The sequence below is a fragment of the Malus domestica genome, chromosome 06, assembly GCF_042453785.1.
Source record: "Malus domestica chromosome 06, GDT2T_hap1".
NCBI classification, from domain to species: domain Eukaryota; kingdom Viridiplantae; phylum Streptophyta; class Magnoliopsida; order Rosales; family Rosaceae; genus Malus; species Malus domestica.
In genome coordinates, this window is record NC_091666.1 from 21,576,653 (window position 1) to 21,598,244 (window position 21,592).

Genomic DNA, 21,592 nt, shown 5'->3' on the forward strand with positions numbered 1-21,592 from the left:
CCCATTATTCTAAAATTTAACTATACATAGTTCATGTCTAAGATTCTAATCTTCCATATGGGTAATAGCCTCTTGAAAGTCAAAAACCTCCATCTTGGTACTCTCCGGTTCATCCACTTGCATAAAGTTTGAATCAAACTTCTTACGACAAGAATGATATTCAGCTACAACCTTCTGGGGAGCACGGCAAACATGGGACCAATAGCCCTTTAAACCACAGCGGTAGCACATGTCCGCATCCATCCATGGTTTTCAAGTGCTTTGCCCTTATTCTTGAAGTTTGGGGCCTTAGGAGCGAGGCGCTTATGGGCTTGGTTTCCTCCCTTAGGTGGGCCTTGACTCTAACCTTGATGGGGTGACTTTTGGCCGCCCCTACCACGCCTATTTTGGCATTTTGGGCGTTGGTTTGTGCTATAATGTGCTTCAAGCACAACAGTCGCCTTAGTAGGTCGAGCTTGATGATTTTTCATCAACAACTGATTCTGCTTTTCAGCGAGAAGTAAAACAGAGATCAAATCTAAAAACTTAGTGAACTTTTGAGCCCTATATTGTTGCTGCAGAAGAATATTAATAATAGAGAAGGTCGAATAGGTTTTCTCCAGGACATTCGATCAAGGTTTCATTACAGAACTTGAGAAGTGATTGGATTCGACAAACTTCATAATTATATTCAGTCATAGACTTAAAGTCTTAGAGGCGTAAATGCTGCCAATCATGTCTTGCTTCAGGCAAGAAGATGTCCTTTTGGTGATCAAAGTGATCAGCCAAAGCGACCCAAAGTGCTCGTGGATCTTCCTCAGCAAGGTACTCGGTTTGCAATGCATCATGAATGTGTTTTCAGATGAAGATCATGGCAATGGCTTTCTCAGCTTCGCCAACTGGGTTGTTTGTCTCATCTTCAATGGTAGGACACAAATTCTTTGCAGTGAGGTAGAGCTTCACATCTTGGACCTACTTGAGCTGGTTTCTTCCAAATACCTCCAAAGCGGTGAAGTCGAGTTTGTTCAAATTCGACATGTTCCTATCACAAAATAAATGGACAAGATGTGGTGAGTGTAATGGAGAAAAAAAAAATCAATCCATTCATATACGAGTAGAACATTCAAGTTCTAATAGACATCTATTGGTTTAAATTTACATGAAAAAAACTTCGGGTTTTCATGGTTGATGTTTTTAAGGAAAACTTCAGGTTTTCAAACAAGGCATGTTTCTAGAAACTTTAGGTTTCGAAAGAATTATGAACTTCAGGTTCATATGTTCTTGTAGACAAACACAAATATATATCTACACAAATATGCAACAAGGAAATATGCAAATAGAACGTCAGGTCTATTATAATAATTGAATTAATTATTTGGTCTTTAGGCCAAAATTAAAGTGCGGGTGAAAAATTATAAAATCCAAATTGTTTAAAAAATAAACAATTAAACTCAGGGCCAAAAAATATGGACTAAAACCTATAGGTGGGCTGAGTAGTTTTGAACCGTGCGGCCCAAACCCCACAAAAAATGGGTTGGGATAATGGGTAATAGGCCCAAGAAAGAGCTATGATCTGGTACATTACAGACACATGTACCTGGGGGTGATGCAATCATGTGCGTCGCAGTACATGGAAACACCACAGCTAACGGAGCTGTGATCACGTGTGTCACGGTGCAAATGCATCGACTTACAAGCTACGAGCTAGAATCTGATGCGCTTCTATGCACGGGGACACCATAGCCTTACGGGTAGGTGTCGTATTGGGATGAGATAAAGCAATGGACAATTGTAGGCGAGCCCAGAAAAAAAATTCACAGTTTTGTATAGTTGGGCCGAGGTAATTGGGTTGGCCCAAGTGGCCATGGGTGTCTAAAGAACATCTCAGCTATTGCTGGGTTCATTCGCAGGGGATGATGATCGGCATCGCCGCTTCTGGCAGCCATGTTTTAGGACAAAACCCTCAAGGGCGGGTTCGTGAGTCAATGGAGATCACGAATAAGAACGGAGATAGAGAAATCTCAACGTTTTAACCAAAACCCTAGAATTCAAATTGAAAAATTGAAAAAAATCCAATGAGATTCAATAGAATCTTGGTTAAACGTTGTCAGGGATGAGATGCAGGTCGTCAAGACGTTTACCCGTGGGCGAGGATTGGTTGCAGGCTAACCTGCAAGGATGGGGACACCATGGAAGGCATTGAAATTTTTGGGTTTAAACTTGGAACTTATGGCTCTGGTGGTGCTAGTGGCTCGACGCGGCATGGCTTGGAAGCCAACAGCTTGTGGTGGGGTGGCGACGAGATGGGTTTCATGAAATCCCTAGTTTAATTTTTTTTCCAGATTATAAATTTATTTCAATTTCATGTATATTCAACATATAATTCAATGCATGAGCAGATATATGATGCAATTCATGAAAAGATCAATTCTCATAATTCAACAATTATGGATATAATACATTCACAATTTATGTAGAATCTAAAATTCGAAAAACATAAAGTTGGGTCATGCATTATGGTGAATGTTCATGCTATCAAGGCTGCAAAAATATCAAGATAAAAACCGTTATTTTGAAAGAACCTGATTACGTGATGATATTGATAAACATGTTTGATGCAGAATACTTCCATGTCAGATTCCTAATCACAGCGGTAGGAGCTTGCCGATAATGTGTTATGGCCTATATTTAACTGACAAGAAGAAGGGGGTCGGCGACATAGAGAAAATATATAGAGAGAGATGTGTTTGTAGGGTTGTGTAGAGGATGTGTTATTCCCCTTACGAAGTGCCTTTATTTATAGTAATAAGGGAGATAAGAAATCTTTTTCCTCCAAAGAATACAAGTCCTAATAGGGAAGAATAACTAGCATCAAATCTAATCTAGGATTTACACAATCATACTTTATAACATATTTATTATTTTTTTATATTTTTCATAAATATTATATTACTATTGTAATATTATTTTATTAATTGGTGGATATTTAAATATTTAAATAATTTATTTTTGGCCCGTGGGGCCCGCATATCACAAAGTCTCCACTTTTTCCTTGCCGCGTGTCCCTCTTCCCTCACTATATGGAACTCTCGCCATCTCTCCCTCGCTCTAACTCTCTCAGCTCTCTCCCTCTCTTACCTCTATCTCTTTCCCTTCCCTGTCAACACAGACACACCATACCACCACTGCATTGTCGCTACTCCGGCGAGACGACCATCGTCATGGCCATGCTCGAAGGCACCCTTCCACTGTCTCACAACTCTCTTAGTTTTTTTTCTCTGCAAACGTAGAGGTACAACACCATCATGACCACCCACTATCGTCTATGGAAAGATTTCACAATTTTTCGACCAAGGTAGGCCTCGGGAATCCCTCTCTGTTTGTGAAAGATCTTGAAGATATGGGTCTGTGTTTGTAGGATCCAAGGACTGAAACCACGTGGGTTTTCTTTCCCCAGTTTTTGGCATAGGACCGCGAGGTTGAAAGCGTCTTTTTGGCCATTTTCTGGCCATAACTGTGAATCAAAATGGTATAAATCAAATCTCCATTCTCCTAGCTTTATTTTGGCACTTAAATGCTAAAGTTTAGTTGAGAATGGAGCTCAATCGAAGCTCTGGAGAACAAGCCCAGTTCTTGATTTCTCCTTGCTGGGTTTGGCGGGTGCAACTCGCAAGTCCATTAGGTCAGTTCGACTCGTTATATAAAAATAATAGGGCTTAAGCCCAAACCTTGGGCCCAACTTGGCCTAAACCTTTGGAATATTTCTTGTATTGACATTTTCGAAATTTTCTCGGAAGCCCTCTTGGGCTAATTTTGATGCCCCAAGTCCGTTTTTGACATCCATTTAGTGAAATGAAGATTTAATGTAGTTGACCGACTAGGCGTCTGGGTTGACTTTTTACAAAATTTGCCCGAAACCCTTCTTAGCGTATTTCGACACGTTGATTCTGAATCCGCCATCCGTTTCTCCAAATTCAAAATTTTTAATTGAGTTTTACTAATGGGTCTCTATTATACTTAGGTACGATTAGCATTGGCAATCCATATTTACTCGTTCGAATGGCTGTGACCTCGCAAGTACATGTGAGCGGGTCTCCTCTTTTATAGTGTGTGTGTGTGTATATATATATTGAGTTTTACTAATGAGTCTCTATTATGCTTAGGTACGATTAGCATCAGCGATCCATATTTACTCGTTCGAATGGTTGTGACCTCACAAGTACATGTGAGTGGGTCTCCTCTTTTATAGAATATATATATATATATAGGGTTGGGTTCAAGGGACAAACATTTTGTCAAATATGTTTACACTTATTCAAACCTTTAGATTACAAAACATCCAAAGGTCCATATTCATTCATTAAATGACATGGATGCTTAAGTGGATTTTAACTAATATTAAACATAAAAATAAAATTCAAAAAGCATAAAATATGGAATGTAATTAAAATTAAAATTGAAAAGGAGAAAGGAAAATAATGATATTGACTGAAAGTGATGATTTACTCCAGTAAACGGAGCAAATGGCATTTCATATTTGTTTGTTCTATATGTTGTATCAAAACTGACTACATCTCCAAAATAATGATATGCCATTCATGACCTAGAATCCACCCAAAAAAAATTGGCGGCCTTTCTGGTTTCATCACATTGGATTGCATAAAAGAATTGTGGGTTTTCTGCTTGCTTTTTTTTTTTAAAGTAAGTGAGAACTGATTGCGCATCTCCCCTTTCTAGCTCTCTATGTCTGACATTTCTTAAATGGTTGTAACAATCCCTATTATGGAAACCGACATTTTGGGCACCGCCAAAATTTGATGGAACTTTACCATTCTGCAAATTTTCTCGATGAAATGCTTATGTCAACTCTTTAACTACATCAGGCATATGACAGTTGGACTTCATCATTATCCTTCGAGATGGGGTCACTGGTTTGTGATTGTCAATGTCACTAAAAATTGACACTTTCCACTTGTTAGTTCATTTATCATGAACAACACGCATGGTAGCCTCACGACCTCATTTATGATAGGATTAAAAACACACCACAAAGTAGCACACAAATGTCCTATTGATTTTCCTTATTAACACTAAGATTTGTCAATTGTAGCATATGAAAATAAGGGTATTTCTCGCAGACGATTGTTTTATCTAACTACTTATAATGTCACAAAAATTGGGCTGTTGTCCCTACTGACTAGCCACCAAAAAATAATTATTAAACCAACTTACACTTATCCAAAGTCTACAAAATCTTATATGCAGATACTAGACACATAGAGTTACACTCACACAAATTCTCCTAACATGCAATCATGTTATGTTTCATTCAAATTCCTTTTATTTCCGGATGAAGATGCTCAAGTTGGCTCAATGTTAGAACTCAACCTATTACTCTTTCTTATGTAGTATGTTAAGAGAATGGCGTTTTCAACTTAACTTATTCCTTAGCATGCAATCTAGAATGGCGTGTTCATAGATTTAACAAGTATAAATCATTAAGAACAAAAATAATTTGAGTCATCACAAGGCATCATAAGTACTGGCATTGTCTTACTTATCCTAGAAATTGGTTCACATGTTAATCACAATTAACAAGTACTACTCTGGAACATATGTAGGTCTTCATTCAACAAGGGCAGGCACACACATATTCATAGCGTTAGAATCCTGGATATGCTTATTAAGTATGCATCTGTAGAAAACACATAAAGAATTCATCACTGACATAAATAGTGAACCAATTTTCATCCATTCATAAAAGTAATTCAAACAAAATGTCATAATAAACTTGCAATCATATTCGGGGCTTCAAAAATGGCCCCTCAGTTTTGGCTGTTAGATTTATTGGTTTATTGCTTTCATTGCAGTTACAAACTGCTCAGTCTCTTGTGAACCTTTCAGTGTTAAAACGGCCATAACGTTTTCAAGAAAAATGATATTAACATTCTGTGAAATGATCCATAAAATAGACATATGTAGCTTTCCAAGCATCTAAGACTCATTCTCTAATTCATTATGAGTTGTTCGTAACTTGCTTCCAAAGTCAGCTGACCTACACAGGCAGTTTTGACGAATTTGTTACTTAAAATCCCACTTGTGCTATTTTTCTTTTCTTTGCTTGACAAATCCTACAAAACACAAAAACGAAGTAAATAGCTCAAAAAATATAAGGAACTAACTAAGAAAAGACAAGTGAATTTGTTGTAAAATATATATAAATATGAGCTTATCAATTTAACCGTGGAGCAACTTCTCTTTCTTTTCTTCCCTTTTTTCATGTCACATACCTCTTGTTCATCATTATCTTTCACGTCATCTTCATTTTCATTCTGCATGTTGTATTTTCCTTGATGTGAACAAACAAATTGAGCATTTGTCACCTCATTTGAACGTCGTCTAGACTTTGATGAAGTTCAAATACGAATCCAAAACCCTTCTTGTCGGCCATAATCTTCATAATAATTTCTTGCCGCTTCCATTGTTTCAAAAAGCATACCCACATATGGCGTTTCTAATGCTTGATCATTTCTTTCTGAAGTGTGACAATCACCTGTGTCACTAGATATTTCTTCAGCTGGTGCTATCTCAGCATCGTGGAGTTGAGGATCCATTGAGGCTGAAAAAATAAACCTGAAAATACAAACATGTACAAAAACCAAATAAATGAGGCAAATTTAAAAGGTTTTGAGTGCAAAGAGTGTGTACTTTGTATTGTTTGAGTAAACCGAAATTCCTTGATTGGTTGCTTCTTAATCTTTCTTTCTTGCTCCCTGCGCAAACCAAATTGGGAAAAAAAAAACAAATTAGAAATATAACCAAATGGGATTATGTGGTGGGAGGCTTTTAAAATTGAACGTGAAAGCCTTCTTCTTCGACTATGTTAATTTTCATCCTCACATTATAGGAATTCAATATACTATAAGGACATTGAGCCTCAACTTCATAAACATGAAATTTCATCTTCAACCCCAGAAACACAAACTAAATGAGTACCAATTAAGTTACTTAAACAATCATTATAAACATAAAAGAAGAGAAATATCAAGAAAAAATTTCAATGTAACCCAATAGAATTACCGAGAAACTTTGCTAAGCATTAAGTTATTTTCCAAAGCCTAACGTTCAACCTAGCTCTTCAGTCTGCAGAAAAGAAATCCACCCAAATTGTCAATTTGAACCTTCAAAAATTTCAGCAATGATTTCGTCGAATCGGTTTTTGGACGAAGCAAGATACCAAGGCCTCTGAATACTTCAAATTATAAATAAATAAAATAAAAAGAAGCTGCCAAAACTAAGGAAGAAAGCAACACCAATACTGGCGCCTTTGATTTGATCCTCTGATAATCTATGAGATGAATAAGACAAAAGTCATGAACTGCTTCACTTCGACAAAACTATGGAAGAAAGCAACACCAATACCATCTTTGGCTGCTATAAAATCTAAAGAAAACTCTAGAACTGCTTCAAGAATTGGAACAAATTGACCAAATTCATAGGCCAACAAAGATATAAGGGCACCAAATGGGTAGAAAAATCATCAAACTCACGAACTGACAAAACGAAAAAAAATAGATTGCAAAAACCTGATTAATCTCCCTACATATGTGAACAATAATAAACAATATAGGATTATGTTTTGCTTACCTAATGGTGATTTTTCTGTAGATATTAGGGAAACTTTTGGCAACAATGTCATCCAAGCTTTGCAGACACCATCGGCAAATTAATAAGAGATTTCATTGTTTTCTTATAACCTTTCAGCAACCTTTATTTCAACTAGAAAACATGAATTAAAACTATATTGGAACAATGTAATGAATTACTGAAATAACATTCCTTTATCAAGCCTTCAATTCAACCAAGTGTAGTGACTAACAAAATATAAAACCAAACTCAATAAAAACTATCACAATACTAACTATCATGCATAATTAAACTACATATTATCATTAGTCCCACTAGTTTAACAAATTTTGGGTTGCAGTCACTCCCACATTGACTGCATGCTTATGAAAAACTGCATTAGGTAATACCTTAGTAAGTGGATCAGCAAGCATTGCATGAGTGTCAATGTATTCAACCTTGATTTCTCTAGACTTCACTTTCTTCCTTGTCAACGCATATTTGGTGTTCAAGTGCCTAGTTCCAGAAGAGCTTTTATTATTCTTAGAATAAAAGACAACAGCTTTATTATCACACCAAATTTGAACAAGTTTTGCTATTGAATCCATAATCTCGAGGCTGCTGATAAAATTTCTCAGCCATATAGCTTGTGATGTAGCTTCATAACAAGCTACAAACTCAGCTTGCATGGTAGAAGTGGCAACAATATCTTGTTTCACACTCTTCCATGACACTGCCCCATTTGCCAACGTGAATATATATCCTAAAGTTGACTTAAGTGAATCAAGGCAGTCTATAAAATCTGATTCACTATAGCCTACTAGTTCGAGTCTTGAACCCTTTTTGTATATTAGCTAATACTTTTTTGTTATCTGCAGGTATCTTAAAACTTTCTTGGAAGCTGTACAATGTGCATTACCATGATTAGACTGAAACCTTCTCAGTATGCTAATGGCATATGCAATAATAGGTTTGCTACATACCTGTGCATACATAAGACTCCCAACTAGAGAAGCATTAGGCTTGCCAGCCATTTCTTTTCTCTCAAAATCAATCTTGGGGCACTAATCTTTACTAAACTTCTCTCATTTTGTCATTGGAACATCATAGCCATTCGAGTCTTCCATATTGAATCTTTTAAGTACTTTTTCAATATATGGTTTATGTGACAAACCAAGTAGTCCCTTGTGATCTGAATCCCAAGAACAAAAGTTGCCTCTCCCATATCTTTCATCTCAAAGTGTTTTGACAGAAATCTCTTGGTGTCAGTCAGCAATGATGCATTATTACATGCTAGTTGTATGTCATCTACATAAAGAATGAGAAAAATAAAACAGTTTCCATTCATTTTCATGTAAACACATTCATCACTAGGGCTTTCTTTGAAACCATGTGATGAAACAACCTCATCAAACTTCAAATATTATTGTCTCGAGGCCTGTTTTAATCCATAAATGGACTTGTTAAGTTTACAGACCAAACTCTATCTCTCTTCTTGATTGAAACCCTCTGGTTGCTTCATATAGATCTTTTTTTTAAGATTTCCATCAAGAATGCAGTCTTAAGATCCATTTGATGCATAAATAAGTCGAAGTGAGCCACTAGTGCCATGATCACTCTAAAAGAGTCTTTTGTAGAGATTGGAGAGAATATTTAATTATATTCAACTCTTTCTTATTCAGTATAACCTTTTGCTACAAGTCTAGCTTTGTATCTTTCAATATCACCCTTTGAGTCTCTCTTGGTCATGTAAACCACTTACAGCCTATTGGTTTACATCCTTGTGGAAGCTTAACTAACTCCTACACTTTGTTTTTATTCATGTAATCCAATTCTGATTGCATAGCTTCTTGCCAATGTGTATTATTTGGACTTTCAATTACTATCTTAAAGTTTAATGGATCTTCTTCTTGACTATTAAACTCAACTTCTTGCAAATACACAAGGAAGTCATTTGAGGTTGCAGGCTTTCTTGCATGAGTGGATCTTCTGGTTTCTACTTGCATAGGTTCAATGTGCATTCCTTAGATATCTCGTGTGTTGTTCAGTTGCACAAGTTATTCTGCAACTATTTCTTCTTATTGAGCAACCTGTATTGGTTCTTCAATTTGTTCATTTGCATTATGCACTGGAGTTGGCACAACAACTTCGTCTGTCATAGCATCACCTAGGTTTTCATCTTGCAGTGTTGTGGTCTCTTCATTCCAGTCAAGATTCTCTTCCCATTGATCATCATTAACTTCTTCAATAAACTTGGCTTTCCTAGTTTCAATGAACCTTGAGGTGTGATTGGGGCAATAAAACCTGTAACCCTTTGTTCTTTTTGGATACCCTACAAAGAAGCATGAGATTATTCTAAGGTTTAGCTTATTCTCCATTGGATTGTATGCTTTGCTTTTGTTGTGCATCCCCAAATTCTCAAGTGATTTAGCACTAATTTTCTATTGGTCCACAATTCAAAGGGTGTCTTGGGAACAGGCTTGCTAAGGACCCTAGTCAACGAGTAATTGGCAGTTTTGATTGCTTTTCCCCAAAGAAAAGTAGGTAGCTTCGAACTACTCATCATACTTTTCACTATTTCAATCAAGGTTCTATTTCTTCTTTCACTAACCGCATTTTGCTCAGGGGTCCGAGGATTGGTATATTGAGCAACAATTCCATGCTCTTGCAAAAACAATGCAAGGAGACTAGGTTGTCTACCAAACTCACTAAATTCTCCATAGCACACTCCTATTAGACCTTACTACCTTGATTTTGCAGTCCAATTGATTCTTTACTTCTGTTTTATAAATTTTGAAAGCAACAAAGGCACTAGATTTCTCAATCAACAAAGTATACATACCCAAACCTAGAAAAGTTATCTATAAATGTGATGAAATACTTGTAGCCATCATGTGTTTGAGTTGGGAAAGGACCACAAATGTCTGTGTGGATTAGTTCCAGCAACTTTGTACTTCTAATTAAACCTTTCTTTTTCTTGTTTATTAATTTTCCCTTAATGCAGTTGGTACAAATTTCGAAATCACTATAATTTAGTGATATCAGGATTTGTTCTCTAGTCAATCTTTGCATTCTCTCTCTAGAAATATGTCCTAATCTCTTGTGCCATAACTTGGACGAGGTGTTGTTTGTCAGTGTTTGTTTGTACCTTACTGTGTTAACCACACTTATTGGTATATTGCAGTTAAGCTTGAACATATCACCAATCAACATTCCATCACCAATTAGCTCAGAACTTCGAAATATTGAAAAACCAATCTCATTAATATCATCCTTGTTTGCCACCCTCTTACTAATGTACCCCTGCTTATTAAGCCACCCGGTATCATAAGATATCTCAACCAAATTTGATTCAAAACAAACTGAAATTTTATGCACCATACCTTTGTTTTTCTTCCATTGTTTATACCTAGCGCATTCCTTCTTCTAATGTCCCACCTTTTTGCAGAAGAAACATTTTATTCCAACACCCCTATGCACTCTCAGATGGTTATTGCCCCTTTTGATTCTTCCTGCACCCCTTTTATTGTTTTTATATGGAGAATTGTCTCTCATTGGGAGAATTTGCAGGGTTAGCATTTTGCACTGCATTGACTTGTTTCTTCCCTTTTTCTTGTCGAATATTTTCCTCTTTATGCACACAGATGGCAATTAGCTCATTCAAGTCCCATTTTTCCTTTTAAGCCATGTAAGTACTCTTCAGTTGAGAGTACTCAAGGGATAAGGAATTTAGGGTGAGATAAACTAGAAAAAGGATCATCTATCTTAGTGTGAAGTGCATTAAGTTTTGCAGTTGCATCAACCATTGAAAGAATGTGCTCTTTCACATCACCACCAAGGTACTTAGTGGTTATAAGGGTATTCATGAGTGTTCCAGTTTCAGCTTTCTCGGATTCCTTGAACTTGGCTTCTATGGAGTCAAGATATGCCTTAGCATTATCTAATTCAGTGATTGCCCCTTGAACCAGGTCAAAGATTGACCTTTTGATTATCAGTAGCACCATTTTGTTAGCCTTAACCCATTTTTCATATTCATTCTTCTTGTCTGTAGTTGCATCATTTGCAGGCTTGGCTGACTCATTCTCTCTTAAAGCTAAATCAAAATCCATGAGCCCTAGAGTTATTTGAATATCTTGCCTCCACTTTTTATAGTTGGTTCCATTGAGTGGTTGAATTGAATTCAGGAGCTAATTATTGAAAGATTTTGCAAACGAAAATAAGCATTCAAGACTATTTTTTGTATAACTAAAACAACTCAACCTTTGTTTGGTTTTTCAAGTTTAATCAGTATCAGTGCAAAATATATAAGTTGCATAAGTAATGGTACAACATGAAAGCCATACACCTTTGTTTGGCAATTAACTTTCACAACTCATGCATCTTATATGTTCCCACTGAGCTATCAGTATTTGAACCAATATCGATTAGTCACACCTTTATTTAGGGATATAACCCTTATTGTTATGGCTACTGATAGAAGCTGATCAATCAGACCTTGAATTTTTTAGCAGTTATTGAATTACTGAAACAATTTTGTTGTGTTTCATTCACCCAATTACATATAAAAAAACATTGATCATGTTATAACTTTCAGCATGCTATGGACCTTAAAACTTTCGATCATTGACATGCTCAACAATCAAGACTTTGAAGCAAACAATTTTTGAGTTTAGTTATGCCTAAAATTAGTTCTTACACTAGTTATGCATGGTAGATAGTTTTAGGGTTTCTATGAATATATGTGTTGATGCATAAAATCAGTGAGGACTTTGGTACAACAGAAAGTGTTAAGTTTGTGACCTTCGCTAGATTGCTCCAGTCACTAGTGTGGATAAGTATGTAAATAGATAGGGACAGGGAAGCAAACACAAGATGTACGTGGTTCACCCAGATTGGCTACGTCCACATAGTAGAGGAGTTCTCATTAATTGTGAAGGGTTTACACAAGTATATAGGTTCAAGCTCTCGTTTAGTGAGTACTAGTGAATGATTTAGTACAAATGACATTAGGAAATATTATGAGAGAATGATCTCTATTTATAGAAGAGAGTTTCTAGTTTCATTCTGACATTGACACATGTCGTGTTGTGATTGGCTTCTGATGTTGACACGTGTCGGGCTATGATTGGCTTCAAATGTCGACACGTGTCGCGCTATGATTGGCCTCTTGGTTATAGGGAAACTCTTATGGGTTCTTGACAGTATAACGTTGACTGGTACTCAGTAGTTTCGGGATTGGTCAAGTATGGTACAAACAGTGCTCCTCTAAGTTCCCGAGTAAGGGAAGCTTCTCAGTTGGGGACTTGCAAGATCTAAGCCATTAAGTAATCACGAAACTTCTAAGTACCAAAGTGTGGTATCATTTTCACTTTCCTTATCTATCTCATATGTAGATGTGGCATCTTTAACAGATGAAGATGCACAAGGTAATGTATCAATTTCACTTGAAGCTTACTTGTAGTTTCAGGCTTGGTCAAGTGTGATACAAAACCCTATAGTAGGAGTCCCCCAAGTCGCTGAGCAAGGAGATTTGCCGAAAGAGGTAACAGACAAGGTAAGCAATCAGACTTCCAAGCAAGCAACCTGGATTGGAGGTTCGACTTCGCTTCCGGTTGATTGTTCTCCTTCTCCTTGTGTCGTACACAGTAACAAGGATAAGGAGAAGCAAATGGAGAAGAGATGATATAAGATACTTTTACTTTTGAAGAAGTAACTTTTCACAGGCTTATCCTTGAACTAGGCTGGAGGGTTTTCTGGTTTCCTCTAGAGTATAAGGCCGACTCAAGAATTTGAGGGTCAAAACAAGTCCATCAAATCTGGAGTACGTTCGACCCTGATGATATGGGATACTTTTACTGTTGACAAAGTAGTAGATGTATCGGCACGTGTTCTGTTACGCTTGTCTCCACATGCTTCCTTGTATCCTTCTCACTTGCCCTATCTGTTCCTAAGGCAGATGTGGTATCTTCTCTGGAAGCATAAGATGTTGAAGATGAGTACTCGAGAGCAATGCCAGGTAAGTAATCAAGCAATGGGTTCCAGGCAGTCAGTTCCGGACTGGAAGCTTGATTCCAAGTGCTGACTGATTGCTCTTTTTCTCCTTATCTTGCAGGTAAGAACAAGGCTAAAGGAAAAGACAAGGAAAATCATGATATGGGATACTCTTGCTTTTAACCCTGATGATATGAGATACTCTTGCTTTGGTGTGGCTTGTTTACAGAGGTATTATCGGGAGGAAAAGAAGCTGAGTATTTCGAGAGACTCTGCTGAGAGTGCCCTCTCGGATGTGAAGAAAAGTTGAGCACTTTTTTTATTTGCATGTTTGCTTGGTTGTGGAGGATGGAGGTCGACATATATATGAGTCTCCCTAACAACAAGTAGTAGTGCTATTCCTTTACCCTTCTTGGTCATAGCAATGTAGTGGGAGCTGCAAGTTTCACGTGTTTGAACTTTGTCAGAGTACTTTGAAAAAGTGGTTTGTGGTATCTGGAAAGCTGATGTTGCGTGTGAATATTGCAGACAAACTTTATCCAAGGAAATCTGACTCTCGAAGTTCAGAGAGCAGTGCCTCTTCGATTTTCGAACAAGCAATCTTGTCGAGGATCTGGCTCTCAAGATTCAGAGAACGGTGCCTCTTCGATTTTTGAGAAAGCAATCATGTTGGGAGTCTGACTCGTGAGATTCGGAGAGCAGTGTCTCTTCGATTTTTGAGAAAGTAATCCTGTTGGGAGTCTGGCTCTCGAGATTCGGAGGTTGGTGCCTCTTCGATTTTTGAGCACATAATCCTGTTGGGAGTCTGGCTCTCAAGATTCAGGGAGCGGTGCCTTTTTGATTTTTGCGAAAACAATCCTGTTGGGAGTCTGACTCTTGAGATTCAGAGAGGAGTTTCTCCTCGATTTTTTAGAAAGTAATCCTGTTGGGAGTGTTTTCTCGAATGTGAGTAAAGGTTGGGCATTTTTGCCAGTCTGCCTTACCACGGAGCACGGAGGTTGACACACATTGGGACTTTCTAGTTATCAAGAAGTGGTGCTGTTCCTTTACTCTTGTGGGTAATAGTAGGGTAACTAGACCTTCAAAATTTATGTGTCTAAACTTTGTCAGAGATCATTGGCAAAGTTATCTGTGGTACCCAAGGAGCTGATGTTGCTTGTGGAAAGTGGTGCCTCTTCGGAATCCGAAGAGTGGTGTCTCTTCGATTTTTTAACCAACGACCCTGTTGCCCTTTCTTTTATAAGGGCACCAATTATGTGCAAGAAGTACATTCAGAGAGTTATTGCTTGTAGGAATTTTCCCCTTACTTCAGAGATTTATTGCACCTCATTTCTCATTCATCATTTCTAAGAATGTCTGGCCCATCCGACCATCATTTTGACTTGAACTTTGGTGAAGAGGCAGCCATGCCTTCTCAAGACAACATATGGCGCCCATCCTTCTTATCCCCTACTGGTCCTCTTACCATTAGGGACTCTGTGATGAAGAATGATATGACTGCTGCGGTGGTGGCCAGGAACCTTCTCACTCATAAAGATAACAGACTACTTTCCAAATGATCTGATGAGTTGGCTGTTAAGGATTCTCTGGCTATTAGTGTTCAATGTGCAGGTTCTGTGTCTAACATGGCCCAACACCTATTTGCTCGAACCCGCCAAGTTGAATCATTGGCGGCTGAAGTGATAAGTCTCAAACAGGAGATCAGAGGGCTCAAGCATGAGAATAAGCAGTTGCACATGCTCGCACATGACTATGCTACAAACATGAAGAGGAAGCTTGACCATCTACAGGAATCTGATGGTCAAATTTTACTTGATCATCAGAGGTTTGTGGGTTTGTTCCAAAGGCATTTATTGCCTTCGTCTTCTAGGGCTGTACCGCGTAATGAAGCTCCAAATGATCAACCTTTGGGGCCTCCTCCTTCTGGGGTTGTACCCAGTACTGAGGCTCCGAATGATCACCCTCCAGTGCCTACTCTTTCTGGGGCTCTGTCGACTGCTGAGACTTCTCATGAGCAACCTTTGTGAAGGCTCCCTTTTGTTTGTTTATTTTGATTCATGTTTATGTACATATTTGTAACTTATCGGAGATATCAATAAACAAGCTTTGCTTTATTTCAACATATTGTGTTAAATACACCAAGGCTTTCTTCACTAAGTTCTTTGAATTTTTTATTTTTTTTTGTTGAAGCTTGTATGTTGAAGCTTTGAGAGTGAAGCATGTATGTTGAGGTAGTGCTCCCTTAATTTCCTGAGTGAGGAAAACTTCTCGGTTGGAGACTTGAAAAATCCAAGTCACTGAGTGGTCGTGAGACTTCTGAGTATTAAGGTGCAGTAGCATATGGTAGAAGCCCCTTAAGTCTCCGGTTGAGGGAGTTGACGAATGAGGCATTTCCTTTCTAAGTGGTAGCCCAAAAGTCCTCCTTCATATATATTTGTTATGAAAGTTGTTAGGCCAAAAGAAGAGGAGGCCCAGGCAATTTTTGTTTTCGAATTTTCGAATTTTTTAATTTTCAAATTTTTGAATTTCCAAATTTTGAATTTTCAAATTTTCAAATTTTTGAATTTTTGAATTTCTGAAAAAAATATATATATTTTAAAGCTTTGTAGGTGAAGCTTTGGTGTTGAAGCTTTGTAGGTGAAGCTTTGGTGGGCACCATGAATTGATTTTGCTTCACACTATCTTGATCAAGATAGTGTGAAGCTTTTGTAGGTGAAGCTTTTATGTTGAAGCTTTGTGGGTGAAGCTTTTGTGGGTCAAGCTTTTGTAGGTGAAGCTTTTGTCGATGAAGCTTTTGTGGGTCAAGCTTTTGTAGGTCAAGCTTTTGTGAGTCAAGCATTTGTGGGTGAAGCTTTTGTAGGTGAAGCTTTTGTAGGTGAAGCTTTTGTGGGTAAAGCTTTTGTGTTGAAGCTTTTGTAGGTGAAGCTTTGGAGTTGAAGCTTTGTAGGTGAAGCTTTGGAGTTGAAGCTTTTGTTAGGTATCATGAATTGATTTTGCTTCACACTATCTTGATCAAGATAGTGTGAAGCTTTTGAGAATTTGTAGTTGTCCTCCATTAATGAAGTTTTTGTTGGTGAAGCTTTTATGTTGAAGCTTTTGTGGGTGAAGCTTTTGCGTTGAAGCTTTTGTAGGTGAAGCTTTGGAGTTGAAGCTTTGTAGGTAAAGCTTTGGAGTTGAAGCTTTTGTTGGGTACCATGAATTGATTTTGCTTCACACTCTCGTGATCAAGATAGTGTCAAGCTTTTGAGAATTTGTAGTTGTCCTCCATTAATGAAGCTTTTGTTGGTGAAGCTTTTATGGGTGAAGCTTTTGTTGGGTACCATGAATTGATTTTGCTTCACACTATCTTGATCAAGATAGTGTGAAGCTTTTGAGAATTTGAAGTTGTCCTCCATTGATGAAGCTTTTGTTGGTGAAGCTTTGGACTTGAAGCTTTTGTTGAATTTCCCTTTTTTTTTGGGAAACTAGAAATTTGAAAATGTGGGAGAGACAACATATACAAATTTTGCTTCCACACTGTTGAGCAAGAGATTGTGATGCAAGCCACATCTTGTAGTAGTCAAAGGTTTGGATGAACCATATAAATTGAATTTGCTTCGAAAAGTCTTAAATTTGCTTCGAAGGATTGAGAATTGTAGTTGCCCTCAATTGATAAAGCTTTTGTTGTCACCATAAATTGGTTTTGCTTCACACTATCTTGATCAAGAGTGTGTGTGAAGCTTTTGAGAATTGTGGTTGAACTCCTTTGATGAAGCTTTTGTTGGCACCATAAATTGGTTTTGCTTCACACTGTCTTGATCAAGAGTGTGTGAAGCTTTTGAGAATTGTGGTTGCCCTCCATTGCTGAAGCTCTTGTTGGCACCATAAATTGGTTTTGCTTCACACTGTCTTGATCAAGAGTGTGTGAAGCTTTTGAGAATTGTGGTTGCCCTCTTTTGATGAAGCTCTTGTTGGCGCCATAAATTGGTTTTGCTTCACACTGTCTTGATCAAAAGTGTGAAGCTTTTGAGAATTGTGGTTGCCCTCCATTGATGAAGCTCTTGTTGGCACCATAAATTGGTTTTGCTTCACACTGTCTTGATCAAGAATGTGTGAAGCTTTTGAAAATTGTGGTTGCCCTCCTTTGATGAAGCTCTTGTTGGCACCATAAATTGGTTTTGCTTCACACTGTCTTGATCAAGAGTGTGTGAAGCTTTTGAGAATTGTGGTTGCCCTTCATTGATGAAGCTCTTGTTGGCACCATAAATTGATTTTGCTTCACACTGTCTTGATCAAGAGTGTGTGAAGCTTTCTACGAGTTGTAGTGTTTGCATTGTTACAGTGGGGAAATGTTTGAAGCAGATGCAAGAGGGCTGAATAGCTTGATCTTCGTATGCCATGCACTGAAGTTGTTGTTGGCTTGCAATAAGGCTTTGATGGTGACTATAACTTTTGTTTGGCATAAGTGCTCCCCTAGTTGAGTTGTCAAGCTTGAGGGTTTTTTATTATTTGTGAATACTAGGAGTTCACATGTACAAGTTGTACCACTCGTCTTATGGTAGGTGGAATGAATTGTGAGTTGCTTTAATCACTCGGTTGGTGGTATGAAGGTGAGTTTGTTCTTCCCCTAGTTGGTGGAATGAATGGCAAGTTGCCAAATGATATTAGAGTACGGGTTGTACATTTCATCACCTGGTTGATGGCATGAATGAGAGTACAGGTTGTACATTTCATCACCTGGTTGGTGGCATGAAAATGAGTTCCTTCTTCACCTGGTTGGTGGCATGAGTGGCAAGTTGCCAAATGATATTAGAGTACAGGTTGTACATTTCATCACCTGGTTGGTAGCATAAAGGAGAGTCCGGGTTGTACATTTCATCACCTGGTTGGTGGCATGAAGATGAGTTCCTTCTACCTGGCTGGTGGCATGAATGGCAAGTTGCCAAATGATATTAGAGTATGGGTTGTACATTTCATCACCTGGTTGGTGGCATGAAGGAGAGTACGGGTTGTACATTTCTTCACCTGGTTGGTGGCATAAGTGGCAAGTTGCCAAATGATGTTAGAGTACGGGTTGTACATTTCGTCACCTGGTTGGTGGCACGAAAATGAGTTCCTTCTTCACCTGTTTGGTGGCATAAGTGGCAAGTTGCCAAATGATATTAGAGTACGAGTTGTACATTTCATCACCTGGTTAGTGGTATGAAAGAGAGTACTGGTTATACATTTCATCACCTGGTTGGTGGCATGAAGATGAGTTCCTTCTTCACATTTCATCACCTAGTTGATGAGAATAAGGGCAATGTGTCTAGGCACATTGTAGCAAGTGTCAAATGACACAAAATATGTTAAACCCTTTAAAAGCACAGTTGGCTTATGTATGAATGTGTTGGAATGTATAATTGAACGAATATACTGTGAAGCGGTTCGTTTATTTATATAGTCTTGTTGACATATACTTAGACTTTGTTTCATGTTGGAAGCATTTATGTTGAAGCTTTGAACCCCAGTGTTTCATTGTTAGGAATGTAAAAGGATTAGGATCGAGTTGTCTAAATCACCTCTTTATTGAATTCATGCCAAATAGTTTTTGTTACATAGGATGCCGAACGGCTAAAGCTTAACACTTGTACAATGTGAGTTTACTTGTAATAGTACTTCAAGTGATCAGCGTTCCATGGATGGCCAAAGGTCTTGCCATTGGAGCTTCTAAGCTTGTAGAAGCCAGGGTGACTGATGCTAACAACTTCAAACGGTCCATCCCAGTTTAAACTAAGTGTTCCTTCACTCGGGACTCTGTCGCAGAGTAATCTTTTCTTCAATACCCAGTCCCCTACTTTGAATGAACGAGGTTTGACCCTTAAGTCATAGTAGTTGGAGATACACTGCTTGTAGGCGACATTCCTCAAGTGAGCCTGGTTTCTGTGTTCCTCAACTAGATCTAAGTTAAAGGTCAGTTATTTGTCATTTTTGCTTTGCACGTAGTTCTGGACTCGGAACGTTGCTTGCTCAAGCTCAACTGGGACAACTGCCTCTGTACTAAAGGCAAGTGAGAATGGGGTTTCTCTTGTTGATGTCTGATACGAAGTGCGGTATGACCAAAGAACTTGGGGTACAAATTCTGGCCAACAACCTTTAGCCTTGTCCAAGCTGGTTTTCAAAGTTCACTTGATTATTTTGTTGATGGCTTCAACTTGTCCATTAGACTGGGGATGAGCTGGAGAGGCAAAACATAAGTTGATGTTGAACTTAAAGCAGAATATCCTAAACTTGTTGTTGTCGAACTGTTGCCTGTTGTCAGTGACTATCGCATTGGGAATGCCGAATCTGGAAAGGATGTTCTTTCATACGAAGTATTCTATTTTTGCCTCAGTAATGGTTGCCAAGGGTTCTACTTCAGCCCATTTTGTGAAGTAGTCAACTGCAACGATTGCATAGCGGACCTTACCCTTCCTTGCAGGCATTGGGTCGATCAAATCAAGTCCCCATTGGGCCAAGGGCCAAGGGCTGATCATAGGAGTGAGCGGCTCGGGAGGGGAGTGAAGAATAGTTGCATAGCGTTGACATTTATCACATGAGCGAGATATTCTTATGGCATCTTGGTGGAGTGTTGGCCAGTAATATCCTTGGCAAAAAGCCTTGTGTGATAGGGATCGAGATCCAGCATGATCTCCACAGACTCCTTTATGTATTTCCCGAAAGATAATTTCTGCCTTTGCGGGTGTAAGGCATCTTAAGTATGGTAGGTTAAAACCCCTCTTGTAGAGTTGGTCATTAATGATCAAGTAACGGGTAGCCTTGTATCGAATCTGCTTAACTTGGACTTTGTCATTTGGAAGGGTGCCATGAGCAAGGAATCTATAAATCAGGGTAATCCAACTATCTCCTTGTTGTAAGTTGCAGACTCCATGTTGGGGCTGTTGGTTCTATTTTCTGAGCTTCCGAGGGTAATGAAACCACTTCTTTAGGCGTAGAAACAATGTTAACATGATATGTGAAGTCGGCGATGAAGTCTGCCACTGCTTGGCCCTTCTCAACTGGCTTTGGTTGGTAGGAGATGTCAAACTCACCCAATGCTATCGCCCATTTGATCATTCGCCCGGAAGTGTCAGGACTTTGGAGTATTTGTCGAAGAGGATGATTAGTAAGCACGATGATGGAGTGTGCTTGGAAGTAAGGGCGAAGTTTTCGAGCAGACATGACCAATGCTAGAGCCAATTTCTCAATGTTGAAGTATCATGTCTCCACATCTTGTAAGGCCTTGCTAGCGTAGTAGACAGGTCGTTCGACATTACCATCATTTCGAATGAGAACAGAACTTACTGCTGAAGTTGATACCAACAGATAGATAATGAGAGTGCCACCAACCTCAGGTTTGAAGAGCAAAAGGGCTTTACTTATGTAGTCTTTGAGGTTCTTGAATGCCTCCGCACATTCATTAGTCCATGTAATGTACTTTTTACTTCCCTTAAGTGCTTTGAAGAAATGAGCACATCTGTCTGTGGCCTTAGAGATGAACCTAGTTAAGGCTGTCACCTTGCCAATAAGGCTCTGAATGTCTTTTGAAGTTACCGGTTCCTTCATGTCGAGGATTACTTTGATCTTCTCAGGATTAGCCTCAATGCCTCGTTGGCTTATCATGAAGCCTAAGAATTTGCCAGAGCCTGCACCAAAGGCACATTTGTTGGGGTTCAACCTCATTCGATACCTCTTCAGAATGGTGAAAGTTTCAGATAGGTTGGTGATGTGTTGGTCAACATGTTTGCTCTTGACTAGCATATCATCAATGTAAACTTCCATGCTCTTCCCAATCTGTTCGGTGAACATTGAATTGACCAGTCTCTGATAAGTCGCTCCTGTAGGCCGAAGGGCATGACTTTATAGCAATATAGTCCCCTGTCAGTAGTGAAGGCTGTGTGTTCTTAGTCCGGAGGGTTCATGAGGATTTGGTTGTATCTTGAGTAAGCATACATGAAGCTCAGGAGTTCACACCCTGCCGTAGAGTCTATAAGTCTGT

The 21,592-nt window shown here is 38.6% G+C and overlaps 1 protein-coding gene across 1 annotated transcript; it reads right to left on the bottom strand.

Moving 5' to 3' along the window:
* Positions 1-9,683: 9,683 nt before the first annotated feature.
* LOC139196869 (uncharacterized) lies at positions 9,684-11,714 on the bottom strand. The gene is made up of 3 exons (XM_070823220.1): positions 11,409-11,714; positions 10,809-10,908; positions 9,684-9,937 (listed from the first exon to the last, which is right to left on the bottom strand). The coding sequence occupies exons 1-3, from the start codon at positions 11,712-11,714 to the stop codon at positions 9,684-9,686; spliced, it is 660 nt and encodes a 219-aa protein (XP_070679321.1).
* Positions 11,715-21,592: the final 9,878 nt, after the last annotated feature.

Coding starts and splice junctions, on each gene's coding strand:
- LOC139196869 (XM_070823220.1), bottom strand. CDS start 11,714: ATGGATTTTGATTTAGCTTTAAGAGAGAATGAGTCAGCCAAGCCTGCA. Junction 10,909..11,408: donor AAGAGCACATTCTTTCAATG/GTTGATGCAACT, acceptor CTTAATAAGCAG/GGGTACATTAGTAAGAGGGT. Junction 9,938..10,808: donor TGGTGATGGAATGTTGATTG/GTGATATGTTCA, acceptor GCTTCTTTGTAG/GGTATCCAAAAAGAACAAAG.